The sequence below is a fragment of the Chiloscyllium plagiosum genome, unplaced genomic scaffold (genome assembly GCF_037043375.1).
Source record: "Chiloscyllium plagiosum isolate Xiang-an unplaced genomic scaffold, Cpla_swu_hap1 HiC_scaffold_24, whole genome shotgun sequence".
NCBI lineage: Eukaryota > Metazoa > Chordata > Chondrichthyes > Orectolobiformes > Hemiscylliidae > Chiloscyllium > Chiloscyllium plagiosum.
In genome coordinates this window covers 45731718-45748817 of record NW_028270162.1, presented here as the reverse complement: position 1 = coordinate 45748817, position 17100 = coordinate 45731718, and the positions used below count along the sequence as shown (strand labels likewise).

At 41.7% G+C, this 17100-nt stretch overlaps 1 protein-coding gene across 2 annotated transcripts in view; it reads left to right on the top strand.

The window, feature by feature from the left end:
- The window catches only part of susd2 (sushi domain containing 2), a 209274-nt gene extending 194533 nt beyond the window's left edge, over positions 1 to 14741 (top strand). The window contains exon 14 of one of the 2 annotated variants that reach the window (XM_088000124.1): positions 14557 to 14741. In XM_088000124.1, coding sequence (XP_087856250.1) covers positions 14557 to 14584 — 28 coding nt within the window. In that variant the 3' untranslated portion in view covers positions 14585 to 14741. The remainder of the gene's footprint in view (positions 1 to 14556) is intronic. The other variant, XM_088000120.1, reaches the window with a different exon arrangement.
- The last annotated feature ends 2359 nt before the right edge of the window (positions 14742 to 17100 follow it).

Genomic DNA, 17100 nt, shown 5'->3' with positions numbered 1-17100 from the left:
ACCAATGTCCTATACAGCTGCAATATGACCTCCCAACTCCTACATTCAATACTCTGACCAATAAAGGAAAGCATACTAAACGCCTTCTTCACTATCCTATCTCCCTGTAACTCCACTTTCAAGGAATTATGAACCTGTACTTTGTTCAGCAACACTACCCAGGACCATACCATTAAGTGTAGAGAAGTGAATTCTGCAGATGCTGGAGATCAGAGTCGAGAGTGTGGTGCTGGAAAAGTACAGCCGGTCAGGCAGCATCCGAGGAGCAGGAGAGTTGACGTTACGGGCATGAGTTCTTTGACAGGAATGTGATGAAGGGCTTATGCCCGAAACATTGATTTTCCTGCTCCTCGGATGATGCCTGACCTGCTGTGCTTTTCCAGCACCACACTCTCGACTCTTACCATTAAGTGCATAAGTCCTGCCCTGATTTGCCTTTCCAAAATGCATAGAAGGTGGCAACTTGGAATGGTGCCATAAATGGAGAGGGAAGGTCATGGTGGACTGCCCACCACCTTCCTGATGCCATAGAGCTTTATCAGTTCCAGGAAAGGTGAAGATGTCTTTCAAAGAAAAGCCTGACCACTCCCTGGGGCTGGGGTCAGGGACATTCTGTGGGCACTCTGTGGCCCATGGATGATCCTCACACCCCTCCATCCCCAATCCCAAGCCTGGGCCTGCCTGATTGCCTCAAGCAACTCCTAATAAAACTTGTCCTGTTTGTAGTCTAGCATTGGTTTCTGGCCGCTGCAATCCCTGTAGTGGCCATTTACATTGGTGGTGCTGCTGAGTCTAAAGGGATAGGCAACCATCCTAGCGTGACCTCCCCTCCTTTGAATGGTCTGGGGCGGCAATGAGTTTTTACCACACGTCCTGCCTATTCAGTTTAATTGATTGCTTTGGGGATGTGGTGGTGTGATTTTGGGACCCTATATGCCTTCTGGCAGATGGGTCTCCTGGCATTATGTTCCAGATTAGACTTCACTTGAACCTATTTTACAGAGGCACAAGAAGGACAGGCACCCATTGTAAAATTGAGCCTGTTGTTAAATGAGAATAAATTCAGTCCATCTGTGTGAGCTAGAGGTTGAAATAGTTGGATTGCCCAGACTGCAATGGGTCCCAGAGTGCAGACCCATTAGGGATTAGGCAAGTCCATTCACATACCACAGGCTGTAGATATTCCCTTCAACACCGCTGTTATGGAGATGGATTCTTGCTGTCAAGGATTTCTGCTGAAGAGATAGTTCCTGACCCTTGTGAGAAATCCACAAACAGAGGCTGAATGTTATCATGAGAGCTGTCTGTTCAGAAGGTCACCTTGAGATTTCAAGGCCTGTACTAAGCTGGCGAATCACTGCAATATGTGTCAGCTCAGGTGGGTCTGGTGTCTGTAGTTTGCTGTACTCTTTGTAACCAAATAATTCAGAGGTTGGAGGATCTGGCAGAGAGAAGTCCTCATCCTTAGATAATAAATGTGAAAAAGATCTGTCAGATTATGAAGAGGATTCAGAACAAACTGCCTCTGTACATTATGCCAACACAACCAAGACCAGGCTCACTTATGTGATTACAGAGGAAACCTGTACAGAAGATGGCTAACATCACAAGAAAGCTGTGAGCTAGACAACATAACCTAACTACGGGATCCCTCATAAAAATGACATATAAACGCATGAATTAGGAGTGGATATCAGCTTTTCAGATCATCAAGATCCTTCACTCAATGTGACTATGGCTGAACTGCTTATATTCTGAATTCCATATTCCCATCATGCTTCTTGAGTATTGTTGGAGTTGCCTCCATCCAGATAAGTGGGCAGTATTCCATCACACTCCTGACCTGTGCCTTGCTGATGGTGGACAGGCCTTGGGGAGTCAGGAGGTGAGTTACTTGCCCCAGTTTTCTGAGCCTCTGACCTGCTCTTGTAGCCACTATGTTAGTGCAATGGATCCAGTTGTGCTTCTAGTCAATGGTAACCCCCAGGATGTTAATAGTGGGGGATTCAGTGATGATAACACCATTGAAGTGGTTAGATTGTCTCTTATTAGTAATGGTTATAGCCTGGCATTTGCATGGCACGAATGTTACTTGTCGCTTGACAGCCCAAACTTGGATATTGTCCAGATCTTGTTGTATTTGAACATGGACTATTTCAGTATCTGAAGAGTCATGAATAGTTGTGAATCCATACACATAGAGGTAAACATGGGAATCCAGCAGTTGTTGTTAGTGATTTCATATTCCTATATAGTTTACGCTTTTGAAACCTTGCAGATGAAAATCAATTGGAATCACTAAACTGACATAACTTTTACTTTCTACACAAATGTTTTCACATTGCATCATGAAGTGTAAGTTGGGTTTCTAATGCCTTCTACATCTTAGTTACTTTTATACAACCTCCCTAGCCCTGAAAAATATAATTTTACGTATGGAATGCAAACCACTGACAAATTGGTTTAAAGTTTGTTTCTGATATTTCAACTTCTACCTAATCCTTTGCACGGTTCCCAAACTTTATTTTACTTTATTGTATTTTCTTGAAAATGTACTAATTTTTCTCAGTCACCATCCACTGAGCCAGATCAGCCAAGATACAACAAGAAAAGGAAAGCAGCTCAGAAGTTTCTCTGAACCATTCAATGTTCAAGTGTGATGTTCCACAGAAGGTATTTGGTATTCTTTCCTTTATTGGTCAGAGCATTTGAGTATAGGAGTTGGGAGGTCATGTTGCAGCTGTACAGGACATTAGTTAGGCCACTGTTGGAATATTGCCTGCAATTCTGGTTTCCATCCTATTGGAATGATGTTGTGAAACTTGAAAGGGTTCAGAAAAGATTTACAAGGATGTTGCCAGGGTTGGAGGATTTGAGCTATAGGGAGAGGCTGAATAGGCTAGGGGTGTTTTCCCTGGAGCGTTGGAGGCTGAGGGGTGACCTCATAGAAGTTTATAAAATCATGAGGGGCATGCATAGGGGAAATAGACAAAGTCTTTTCTCTGGAGCGGGGGAGTCCAGAACTAGAGGGCATAGGTTTAGGGTGAGAGGGGAAAGATTTAAAAGGGATCTTAGGGGCAACATTTCATGCAGAAGGTGGTGTACATACGGAATAAGCTGCCAGAGAAAGTGGTGGGAGCTGGTACAATTGCAACATTTAAAAGGCATCTGGATGGGTATTTGATAAGAAGAGTTTAGAGGGATGCGTCAAGTGCTGGCAAATGAGACTAGAATAGGTTGAGATATCTGGTCGGCATAGATGAGTTGGACAGAGGGGGTTGTTTCCGTGCTGTACGTCTCATTGACTCAGTAAGAAATTTGTTTTGGTAGTGAATCTGGCCAAAGATGATTTCATCCCCTCTGAGCCACACGGATGTAGGATATCTCAGATTAGATGTTCACTAGTTACTGGATTACTAGTCATCCAATTCACGAGATTAATTATTGGTTAATATCCTGATTTCACCCAGGGTGGCAGCAGGGTTACTCAAGTGCCATGGTGACTCAGGGATTGGAAGAGAAGGTAATGCAGGGTTCCCATGAGTGCTTAATCCTTTGTGGAAATGCATGTACAGGAATATCGGGTGAGGGGCGCAATCCACAATAAAATGGCCCACGCCTCCATGTAGGCAAAAGTGAGGACTGCAGATGCTGGAAACCAGAGTTTAGATCAGAGTGGTGCTGGAAAAACACAGCAGGTCAGGCAGCATCGGAGGAGCAGGAAAATCGATGTTTCAGCCAAAAGCCCTTCATCAGGAATAGAAGCAGGGAGCTTCCAGTGTGGAGAGATAAATGGGGAGGGGGCTGGGGAGAAGGTAGCAAAGAGTACAATAGGTGAATGGGGGTGGGGATGAAGGTGTTAGGTTCGAGAGAAGGGTGGGGGAAGGTAGCAAACAGTACAATAAATGAATGGGGGTGGGGATGGAGGTGATAGGTCAGAGAGGAGGGTGGGGGAAGGTAGCAAAGAGTACAATAGGTGAGTGGGGGTGGGGATGGAGGTTATAGGTCAGAGAGGAGGGTGGAGTGGATAAGTGGGAATGGAGATTGTCAGGTAGGACCGGTCATGAGGATGGTGTGAGCCGGTAAGGTGAGGGGAGAGGAAATGAGGAAACTGGTGAAATCCACACCTCCATGTAGCTTACTCGCATATAATGTGCTGCTGAGGAGTAGCCACTGTCTCTGGAATCTTACCCAACAACCGAGACATGCACTTCATGAAATGAGAGGAGGGAAGAAAGCAGAGATTAAAAAGCTAAGAAGTAAGGCACCCTCAGGGTAGAAAGATAAAAGAGTATATAAGGAAGATGCATAAGAAAAATTTGACTGTGCATCATGCATCACTGGATACAGCATGAACAACATGCATATTAAAACCAATCTGGACACAGTGTAAATGCATCACAATGTATTTATTTTTGTGTGAAGCACCAGTGCGTTATTTCTTCGTGACTGCTATATAATTAAACATTAATAACTTTATGATGATTTTCTTATTTACAAAACATAAAGTAAAGCATTTACATGTAACTATAATGGGTTTGTCCTTTATTATTTATAACAATCCCATTGCCCTGAGAGGTTTTAGATTAAATACCTGCTCTAAATAAAGGAAGACATCAGCAGGCATAAACACTTGAATGTTCCTGCTCTTTCTGATTGATGATTACTTCCCATGATAACCTTGATACTATTGATAACATAACGATCATTTCATTTTGTACAGGCTTTTAAAACATGAGCAGGCCATCACATTAATCCTTTTAACCGTACCGCTGTCTCCCAAGATATGCCCTGGTGGTTTAACATAGATTTCTCATGGTTAGTAAACAAAAAAAAGCTGTCTCAAGTGTGTTGGCAACAATAATTAGAATAGAATAGAAATTTATTGTCATGTATACTTTTGCATGAAGAATACAGAGAAAAGTTTCATAAGTTGCCCCACCACAGCACATACAAACATAATTAAAAAGAAGTAATAGGGCCTTTATAATTGAATAGGGACTATTGCAATTGGGAGCTCCTTGTATTTCTCCTCATTGTGTCAGCTGATATTCAAATGTCTCTCCAAGGAACCCTCTTGTGAGGAAAATTTCTTCCATTGTGTCATGGGTAACGTCATGAACGTCCTCATAAACTTCCTATATGGAACTCAGGAAAAATCTTCCTCTGACAAGGAAATGCAAGAATTATTTAAAAATAACACGTTGTATAGAGGTGAGAAAACAAGGAAATTGTGATGATTTAGACATGCTTTAAGAATGTTTAAAGACTATCATTTATTTCTCCTTACTTTTAATTGTGGCCTGAAATGGATTGATGTAAAAGCCAAGGATTTTTGATGGATGAAGACCATAGGCCATATGAAATAGGAACAGCAGTAGGCCATTCAGCCCCTCGAGCCTGCTCTGCCATTCCATGGCTGTACTTTCTGAAAGCAAGTTACATGGCACTTACTGTAAGTGCTTTTTGGTCCAAGAAATAGGGAAGGCCTACTTATAGATGAGCTAGAATCGGGGGATGCATACAAATGGAGATTTGTCTGGCAACAAGTAGCTGATTGGTCTGTGAAATGGTGACCAATTATCAATGACAAAGATCTTCTGCCAGCTATCAACTATATGATTGGCTCTCAGATATTGAGCAGCTCCAGAATGTGAATGGTTGGGTCAGAAGCCAGTGGACCTCTGGAAGAAAAGGATCTGCTTTTCCTCTGAAATAAAAAAAATCACAAGTTTGAAGGCTGATTGCTAGCTAATTTTCCCTCATCAGTCGCTGTAAGCTATGACTCTTAATTAATAAATCAGAGACTCTTATAAGCGCGTACCAGCCAACTAGTGCCTTCTGAAAACAAGTAAAAATACTTGGAGAAGGAAGATTGAGAAGCAGTGTTCTGATTAGCAACAGGATCATCTCAGCAAACACTGTAAATAAAGACTATTGAATTTTCTTCCCAATCTTCACCTCCACCCAAAACACCCAGCATTTTTTTTGTGTCTGTGTGTGTGTAAAGGGGAGCTCATAAGTGGGGTTTAACTTTAACTAATGGACTTATATGTCAATGGTTCATAATTGTTTATCTGTGATTTAATCTATTTATTTGTCACAAATAGTAATTCTTGTTAAGTAGAAAGACCTGGTGTGCTTTTTGTCAACTTATGTCCAAACGACAGATGAATTGGGGGAATTTCTGTGTGCTTTTTGTAATCTTTAACTTCTGTGGTGACTTCATGAATAGTGGGGCTTTATTTTCTATCAGAGTGAGGTGTAACAATACGGACCAAATGGAATACTTTTCATGATCCTGCTTTGAACAAGCTGTCAAAGGAGATTAAGGAAATACTGGAAGGACAATTTCAACAGTGATCTATCACAGAAAGGGACTCAGATGACTGAAGTGTCCAGGGAACTTCACCAATAGCAATGGGTTGACATTATTCAGTTCTGTCACTGCTCTGAAACTGATAAACTAGAATTTAAGATTTCTGGCAGTAAAAATAGAATCCATAGTAACTAAGGAAGAACAAGAGCAGTGAGAAGAAAAGAAATGTATTTATATATCACCTTTCACAACTGCAGGATGCGTCAAAGCGTTTTATAAAAACAATCTTCTCGTAGTATCTATTGTATTGTAGCAAACAGCGATATGATTATGACCAGTTAATCTGTTTTCATAAAGTTGATTGAGGCATTAAACATCAACTAGGGTAGCTGGATGAAATACCTAGCTTTTCTTTCAGCGGTACAAATGGGAGTTTTAGCATTCTCCTGAGAGAGTGGAGGGTGCTTCAGTATACAGGATAGATCACCACATTTCTTAGCATTGTACTGGGGTTGGACTGGATTTTACATTCAAACTTCTACAGATGGACTTGAACTCACAAGCTTATGAGCACGGTCATCAACCACAAGAGGAAAAGAGGAGAACAAGCAGGAGAGGGAAAAGAAGGTGGTGTACAGCAAGGAGCTATGATGTGGAGGTGCTGGTGTTGGACTGGGGTGAACAAAGTTTAAAATCACACAACACCAGGTTTGACTAGCTACCTGATTGTACTTCCAAGTAAACCTGTTGGACTATAACTTGGTCATTGAGCCATAGAGATGTACAGCACGGAAACAGATTCTTTGGTTCAATCTATCCATGCCGACCAGATATCCCAACCCAATCTAGTCCCACCTGCCAGCACCCGGCCCATAGCCCTCCAAACCTTTCCTATTCATATCCCCTTCCAGATGCCTTTTAAATCTTGCAATTGTACCAGCCTCCACCACTTCCTCTGGCAGCTCATTCCATACACGTACCACCCTCTGTGTGACAAAGTTGCCCCTTAGGTCTCTTTTATATCTTTCCCCTCTCACCCTAAATCTCTGCCCTCTCGTTCTGGACTCCCCCACCCCAGTGAAAAGACTTTCTCTATTTGTTGTGGTTCTGCTCGCCGAGCTGGGAATTTGTCTTGCAGACGTTTCGTCCCCTGTCTAGGTGACATCCTCAGTGCTTGGGAGCCTCCTGTGAAGCGCTTCTGTGATGTTTCCTCCGGCATTTATTTATCCTATCCATGCCCCTCTTGTTGTTATAAACCTCTGTAAGGTCACCCCTCAGCCTCCAACCGCTCCAGGGAAAACAGTCCCAGCATATTCAGCCTCTCCCTTTCGCTCAAATCTCCAACCCTGGCAATATCCTTGTAAATGTTTTCTGAATCCTTTCAAATTTCACAACATCTTTCTGATAGGAAGGTTCTAGAATTGCACACAATATTCCAAACGTTGTGTGATTTTAAACTTAGAGAAAGGAGGGGGCGAGGTAATGATTTTGGAAAAGGACTTGGGAATGAGATTGGGAACAGTCACTGTGGAACGAAAAATTGAGTCTACAGAGGCTGTATTATAATTTCAATGGAGTCAAACCTGAAACTACTTGGTTGCTGCAAGCCATTTACTGGCAGACAGAAGAGATCAAGATATCACAATGTCTGGGCATTAATGTACAATCACAAAATATGTTCCACAAATTATATTCACAAATCTATCACTTGCAAGGTAACTGGACTGAACAGATGAGCCTTGTCTGGTTCTTTAGTTAATTAGGTTCCTAGGCTTCAATCCCTACAGTGAAGCCTAAAGTGTCTCCGCTTTGTCATCTACTCTGTGCTTAGCTGTTAAATTCCCTCTTTTATGTCCCAAAATACAGATGATTTGTCTCAATAAAACAAATCATTTATGTCCACTCCAGCTCAGTCTCTTGGTTTCTAGAACACCAAGCAGATTTGAACATCTTGCGCTCAGAGTTATTTGGTCATTGCCAGTTTTTACTGAACATTTGTAGAGACATCTGCTCAGCAAAACAATTATTTATAAATTAATCTACGATAATTTCATTCAGCACAGCTCATATTACACCAAGCAGCATCAATCAAGTGTTTAGTTTACATTTGACATATCCTCTTACAGCTCGTGTGATAATTCACAAACCACAATTCATTCTTAGACATATAAATACTCATTATAAAAAATATAGAGAAGGGAGAAAGTTAGTTTACTTCCTCGACAGTGTGAAAGTGGATTCGGTGTTGGAGGCCATGACATCAGTACTTTTTGATTTGGGGGCAGATTACTGTGTCAATCAACACCTGCATTTATGCTGTTCTTAGGGGCTGAAGGATTTCAAAATAGTGGAAGCCCAGCAATATGCTAGCTTAGGTAATACATTCTCAGAATCTTCTTGTGAGACAGAGTTCATGAACCTGTTTAATGATGGCCCTTAGAACTCTTTGACTGAACTGATGTTATATCACTGGAGTGTAGGAGGTTGAGAGGCAACCTTATAGAGGCTAATAAATTCAAGATGGGTGTAGATAGGGTTAATGGTCAGTATCTTTTCCCGAGGGCTGGGGATTTCAATATAGGAGTCATATTTTTAAATTGAAAGGAGAGAGATTTAAAAGAGACACGAGGGGCAAATTTCTTGACACAGAGGCTGGTTCGGGCATGGAATGAACGTCCTGAGGAAGTGGTGGATGTGGGTACAGTTACACCATTTAAAAGCCACTTAGATAAGTACATGAACAGGAACAGCTTAGAGGGATATGTGCCAGGAGCAGGCAGGTGGCACTAGTTTAGTTTGGGATTATGTTTGGTAAGAACTGGTTGGACCGAAGGGTCTGTTTCAATGCAGTATGACTCGATAAGAGCAGGACAGTTCCTCAGTGTCTTTGCCAATATTTAGCCATCAATTAACATTGCTAAAAAAAGGCTCATCTTGTCATGATTACTCTTCTGGGATTTGTTGTGTACAAATACAGCTGTATGATTCTATGACTCTATGCCAATGGTTAACCATTGTTTATAATATATGCTTCATCAAAGTTAATTTCATTCATTATAGCTTCCTTGAAATTTCATCCTTTAAATTCAACAGGATTTTGGAAAACTACCCAGTGGAGTTTGGCTTGAAATGTATCTTGCTACATAACACTGTTGCATAACAAGTTCTTTAGCTTTTTAGCTTAATGGTATGTGACTGAAGCTGGAGGAGTGTAACCATCACCCTAGTCCCACTGCATCATGGGTCACATCATAAAATAAAAATACCATTTCTAATTACTACGATGACCAATAAAATACTTGGAAGTACCAGCTTTCAAATAATATGATCTCCACATTAGGTTTTGTAAATAATACAATTATTGATTTAAAATCAAAACAACATTTATTCAATGAGGATTCAACAATTTGTTATATACAGTCAGCGATGTAAAAGTATAAATGCTTCTCTGTCTAAACACAACAACACACTCTTCAGGAAAAGACAATTAAACAGAATTTCTCAGCAGAGTTGGTTATTCTTGAAGGCAAAAGGAAAAAGTACAGAACTTTCCAGAATTAGTTGCTCTGATGTCCTGGCAGGCGTATCACAAATCTACAGTAATCCTCGAAGTCTTCCAGGCAAATCTTGCTCAGTAGATACAGCCTTGTGCCCCTTTTCTCACTCATTCTTCAATAGGATGATTTCATCCTGAATTCAAGCAGCTGGGCTGCTTGTTCTTTTCTTTATTCTTGCACAGAATGTGGGCACTGCTGTCAAGGCTGGCATTTGTAGCATGTCTATAATTACCCTTGAGCTGGGTGGCTTGCTGGGTCATTTCAGAGGGCAGTTAACAGTCAGCCGCATTGCTGTGGGTTTAAGGTCACATGTGGCCCAACACCAGGCAAGGAGGCAGATTTCCTTCCCAAAACAGGATGAGTGAACCAGATAGGTTTTTACAACAAGGTCATTATTAGGCTAACTTCTAATTCCAGATTTTATTGAAATCAAACTTCATCATCTGGCCTGATATGATTCAAACCCCTTTCCCTCAGATAATGAGGCTGGATATTGGCATTACTTAGTCTGGCAACATTGCCACGACACCACCAGCTCCTGAAGCAAGCTCTGAGTGAGGTTTACACCAACCCAGCTTGTCCTTAAGATGTTTTCTTTGAATTAACCTCTAGGTGGTGCAAGCAACATGGATGTTCAAAGAGATTCCCTATGCCACTCTCCAATGACAGGAAGCAGCAGCCAGTCCCAGAAAAGCCACTGCAGCGTGCCTGTTGTCATTCCATGTTAGTGATGGCGGTCTGGTTTTGAGGCCTTAGGGGGGGCAGCTGTGGCAGTGCAGTAGCATCCCAGTTGCAGCCTGGAACCTGAGGAAGTGGTGAGGGAGAGCAGCTGTAGCACCTGCCCCTGGGGAATGGCCCTTCTGGCTCCAGGAGGTGTGCCTCCCTGCAGAGCGTGGCAGAGGAGGAGGGGTGAGTGATGGTCGGGTCAGCACAGTGAAGGGGCCTGACTCTGCAGCCACCAGCAGAGAGGGGCACTCAGCCTGCTTCCTGACACAGTTAGTTGACGTCACACACTGCATCTGCATAGGCTGCCATTAATAATAATAATCAGTCTATAGTGTCTTCATAACACTACCATAAAAGCCTATTACAGCACCAACTACAAATTTAGCAGATACAACACGCACATGTGAATGTTTTCTCAATGTACTTTTCCATTTAGATTGGGTGACAAATGAGTTTTGAATGTATTTTGGAATAGTGACACTCTGAGTGGTTTTAAAATATAACTCATTGATCTGGGACATTTAAGGTTTCTAAATACATGACAAAATAATAATTGGAAATTTGTCCATCTTTGAGGAGGCTTTCCTCGGTCTGCTCCACTCTCCGGGTAGAATATAAGAGGATGGTTGCCTGATAGTTCTCTCAGTTCTGCTCCTTTTCTGCTTTCACAACAATGCTTACTATTTCTCTAAACTGCCCGTTCATCTTCAGTTGAACCTCCAATATCTTCCTCTTCCCCCATCCTCAATGCATCAAAACCTAGATTCCTTGCGCTATCTCTTCTTTTAAATCACATTATCCCAGGATCACCAAACAGTTGCCCTCTGATAAGCCAAAGACTCTTAAAACTCCCCCTGCACATTATGACGACTTCCTTTTCATATCATTTTTGCCCTGAGTGTTGCCCACAAGGTCAACCTTGCCCATGGAAATATTATGTCTCAATGAAGAAGATATGGCCAGGTACTATAACTCTGAAAGCAATTAAAAGTGCAGTGGTCCTCACTGTAATGTCCATACCAAGGTACCTGGACAGATCGAAATCAATGAGTTCGCTCACCTCAGTTGAGATAATGTGAGGTCTACCACCACTAACTGCCTTTAATGTCTTTTGGTTCAGGAATGACAAATGATCTTGTGAACAAGTTACCCATTTTCTCTTTCCCTTTGGAAATCTATTTGAGGTAACAATTGAGCCACTCAGCTACTGACACAAAGGAACATTGTCTATACACACCATGGCCAGTTCAGTGTCCATATTTGCACACGTTCAGAAAGTGTGGGTTCACTGCCAGTAATTTTCAAACTGTTAGTTTCAATGGATGGAAACTGGCAGGTGTTAGGCAAAAGGTTTCCTGACTGTGGTTGCCATGTAAACCTTCCAGCAGTTCAGACTCACAAATAAGGATTTTATAAAAATTCATTCACAGGATGAGGGTGTCAATGACCAGGCCAGCATTTATTACCCATCCCTAATTGCCCAGAGGGCAGTTAAGAGTCAACCACATTGTTGTGGGTCTGGAGCCACATGTAGGCCCAGAACAGGTAAGGATAGCAGATTTCCTTCCCTAAAGGACATTAGTGAACCAGATGGGCTTTTCCAACAATCAACAATGGCTTCATGGTCATCATTAGATTCCTAATTCCAGATTTTTTCTATTCAATTCAAATTCCACTGTGGCGGGATTTGAACCTGTGTCCTTAGAATCTCAGCTGGATCATTCCTGATGAAGGACTCCTGCCTGAAACGTCAATTTTCCTGCTCCTCGGATGCTGCCTGACCTGCTGTGCTTCTCCAGCACTACTCTAATCTTGTCTCTGGATTAATAGTCCAGTGATAATATCACTGGGATATTGCCTCCCCTTACTTGGAGTTGAAGACTACTGGAGTCTCCAGTACCAAACTATACCCCAGCAATAATCATGAAGCTCAACATCATTCCCGGACAAAACCACCCATTTCATTAGCACTCCATTCATCACCTTCAACCTTTACGACTGATGCACAGTAACAGCAGTGTGTACCGACCATAAGATACTCTACAGCAACATACCAAGTCTCCTTCAATGCCATTTTCCAAACCTGTGACGTATAACATCACCACCAAAAGCAGCAGAGATGGGAAATAGCAGCCCCTACAGGATCCTCTCCAAATCCCAGACCAATTAAAAGCAAAATGCTGGAAAGCTGTAATAAAATCAGAAAGTGCTGTAGAAGCTCAACAGGTCTATAAGCATCTGTGGATCGAGGAAGAGAGCTAGTATTTCCGATATGAGTTAATGAGTTTGATGTGACAGTTCTTCAGAACGTGCAAACCTGCTGAGGTTCTTTAACACTATGTGTTTAGGTCACACAGAATACTGACTTGGAACTGTATTGCTGTTCCTTCACTGTCACTGGGTCAAAATCCTGGACCTCTCTTTCTGATAGTATCACGGATGTACATACACCTAATGACTGCAGCAGTTCATCATCCTTTCAAAGCCAATAAGGACAGTAATCCCTATTGCCAGTGATGTTCTAATTAGACATATGAACAAAAAAATATTCTGAACAGAGCAGGGAAAGAAATGAAAAATAACTTTCTTGTTTCCTTAGATTAGTAGATAAAGTCATAGAGAGGTACAGCACAGAAACAGACCCTTCTGTCCAACTCGTCCATGATGACCAGATATCCTAAATTAATCTCATTCCATTTGCCAGCATTTGGCCCCACATCCCTTCTTTTCATGTGCCCATCAGATGCTTTTAAATGTTGTAATTGTACCAGCCTCCAACACTTTCTCTGGCAGGTCATTCCATACACACACCACCCTCTGAGTGAAGATGTTGCCCCTTAGGTCCCTTTTAAATTTTTTCCCCTCTCACTTTAAACCTATGCCCTCTAGTTTTGGATTCCCTTACCCTGGGGAAAATTCCTTGACTGTTCACCCTATCCATGCCCCTCATGATTTATAAACCTCTATAAAATCATCCCTTCGCCTCCAATGCTCCAGAGACAACAGCCCCAACCTATTCAGCCTCTCCCTATAGCTCAAATACTGCAACCCTGACAACATCCTTGTAAATCTTTTCTGAACCCTTTCAAGTTTCACAACATCCTTCCTATAATAAGGAACTGGAATTGCACACAATATTCCAAAAGTGGCCTAACCAATGTCCTGTACAGCTGCCACATGACCTCACATCTCCTATACTCAGTGCTCTGACCAAAAAAGGAAAGCATACCAAATGCCTCTTTCACTATCTTATGTACCTGCATATCAACTTTCAAGGAGCTTTTGAGTGAACTTGCACTCCAAGGTCTCATTGCTAGGCAACACTCCCCAGGACCTTACCATACTGAAGGAACATTAAGGAAACAGCACCTGTCCAGAGCAATACTCCTTCGTAATAGTCTTTGGAAACAGTCCTTACTACTGACACAGAGTAACTGTCCATACATCTGTACAGAATGTATAGTTATCGTCATAGTTGTGGTCCACAGTAACGATCATAGTATTGATTTTAGTATGACTCCATTTGTGAATGCAGACTCATATATCTCCCCATATAGCTCAGTACATAATTATTATATATAGATGCATTGTATCGGTCCATAATGTATTCAGCATTGTACTGGATGATAATATCCAGTGGATTGGTGTCCTTATAGTTTCAGTCCATATTATGCAGTACTTAGTGCTGTTCTATAGTGCGAGCACATATTATACAATGTGTAGCAATAGTCCATGACATTAATCATTCAGAGACTTTACATGGTCTTGCTTCATATCTGATTTGTGTCATTCACGACATGCAAATGTAGAAAATATTTGCACTAATCGTTTGCAGTCTTATTATAAAGGTATATGACTTGACCATTGATGTCCCTTCATGTTCTTATTTTCACTTAAGTTACAAATGGAATAATTCAGAGTTTCTAAAACTTAACTATTTTTCTTTCATCTCAGGTTGATGGAATCACTTTGGAAGGCATAATGGAAAAACTGCCAACAAGTTATTGATTTCCGTTCTTAAATTATTAATTTGAAATAAGAGCAAATATATGAAGTTTTTAAAGGATGTTATGTTGGAGAGTGGTGCAGTTGTTGTCATTCATATATTCAATGATGTGAATTGGATGTTGTGCAAACAGGGAGATGTACAGTAAAATTGAAAAATATAATTTTGATAAGCAGATCATTGAATCGTTGCATTAATGCACAGAGAATGGTAATCTATTTCTAAGGAAATAAAAAAAAATAAATCGTTTAAAGTATTGAAACTAAATATTGCCTCTGAAATTGCATGTCCATCTCAAAATAGAGAAACTCCGCATTGAAATGGCAGAAATTTCCACAAAGGTTCTCCTGTTTGCCAAAGAAATCCCAGGAAAACCTGTGCATCTATCATTTCTAACTATTTCCAAAATTTTAGCAGTTCTTCTGACAAAGCTATGGGAGGATGATTGGGAAAAGCTCGATGGAAATTGAACTCTGTTAAGCTTTTGCACAGAGATATCTCTGCAATGGAGTTTCAAAACTCGTCAAAAAAAAAATCTAATAGTCTGATGTAGAGATGCTACATGGTGCATTCGCACTGCTTTGAAGGAAAGGTATGCTCTATTTAATATTAATAATGCAAATGGATGAATGAATTTTAAGAAGATAAACACAGTATTACAGGCTGTGCCTGAACTGGAGTCTGGCATACTAAGATAGTCAGGACTACACAGACTAACATGTTCAAAGTCTGAATCGGGGATGACGTATGTGGTTGTCACTTGCTGACACTGTTCATTTTCTACAGATGCAAGCCCTGCTGATGCTAATGGGACTAAAAGATTGTGGAGACACATTCTGTGGTCCTGAATTTTCTCCCCCATTATTGTACCATTTGCTGTCATAGAGAACTCCATGCAAGTTTTCTGGGTGAATGAATTTCCACATAGTTTAGGTGCTGAACAAATTGCATTCTAAAACAACTGGGACTGACTTAGGTCCCAGGATACTCTTCAATGCAGAAGTGGCGCAGTGCCTGAAGGCTTCAACCTTTAATAGGGCACTTGAGGACTGCAGGTTTTACTCTTGACCCCTTTCTCCTGATGAAAGGCTTTTGCCTGAATCATCGATTTTCCTGCTCCTCAGATGCTGCCTGACCTGCTCTGCTTTTCCAGCACCACTCTAATCCAGACTCTGATCTCCAGCATCTGCAATCTTCACTTTTGTCCTTTCTCCATTATCCACTCAGGGCATCTCTCAACCTCAAATGCAGTCCCTCTTGCCAGACTCAACTGGGTCTACAACGTACAATGCCAGTGCAGCATCTTGCCAATGGGCAGTGAATATTTCATGTGAAAGCCCTCCTAGGAGAAACAACTAGAGCGACAAACTTCTGGACCATGCCAGAAAGAAGTGGGCCTGTCACTCATTGCCAACTTCTCGGAGTGTGGTGGGGGCAGGACTAATCAAAATCAAAAAAAGTGTGGTGCTAAGCACAGCCGGTCAGACAGCATCCAAGGAGCAAGAGATTCGACATTTCAAGGAATGTGTGATTCCTGATGAAGAGGTTATGCTAGAAAAGTCAACTCTCCTACTCCTCAGGTGCTGCCTGACTGGCTGTGTTTTTCCAGCACCACACTTTTTGACTCTGATCTCCAGCATTTGTAATCCTCACTTTCTCCTAGGTCTAATTGAAACGTTTACAAGTGAATTAGTCTGTGATTTGTAAAAGGGGAACGTGCAGGATTATGAGGAGAAGGTGCGAGAATTGAATGAAGTGACATGTTCATTCAGAAAAGGCTGGCACAGACACCATGGGCCAATTGGCCTTCCTGGGCTGTAATAATCCTGTCTTTGGCCACACTGTCTTTTCTCAAGTCAATATTCTTCCCTTCATCCATAAAGATAGGTTGGGTATGTCATTTGGGAATATACAAGGAAATTGACCAAGTCGTGAGATGGGGTAGGACTCTAACACTGAGGAAAAAAAGGATGAAAAATCACATGTATGTGAAGCCAGAATGGGTCACTCAAGTTTGGAAACTCTCAGAGATCTACAATCTCTTCATTTCTACCTGACTCAGGAGAGTATGAGAGCAACAGCATTCAGTTTACACTGGACAATCTTCCAGAGCATGGTTTGATGTTGTGTCACCATACCATAGACACTGCTCTCTCATTAGAGAGAAGTGACTGGTGGTGATTTAACCTGAAGGCCACCAGACCTCAGGCAGGGGAAGAGGTTGAGAAGGAGAGTCCTTCATGGTAACCTCAAACCAGTGATAGGAATTGAACCCAGACTGTTGGCATCACACTGCTCTATAAATCAACAATCCAGACAACTGAGCTAAACCGATGGAGCATGGCTTGAAAGAAGAAAATTGCCAGGCAAGGTGCCACATGCTCAGTTTAGGACACATGGACATAAATACTCAGAGCAGGAACAGGCAATTCAGCCCCTCGAGTCTGCTACCCTATTTGATACAATCATGGCTGATCTCATCTCACCCTCAA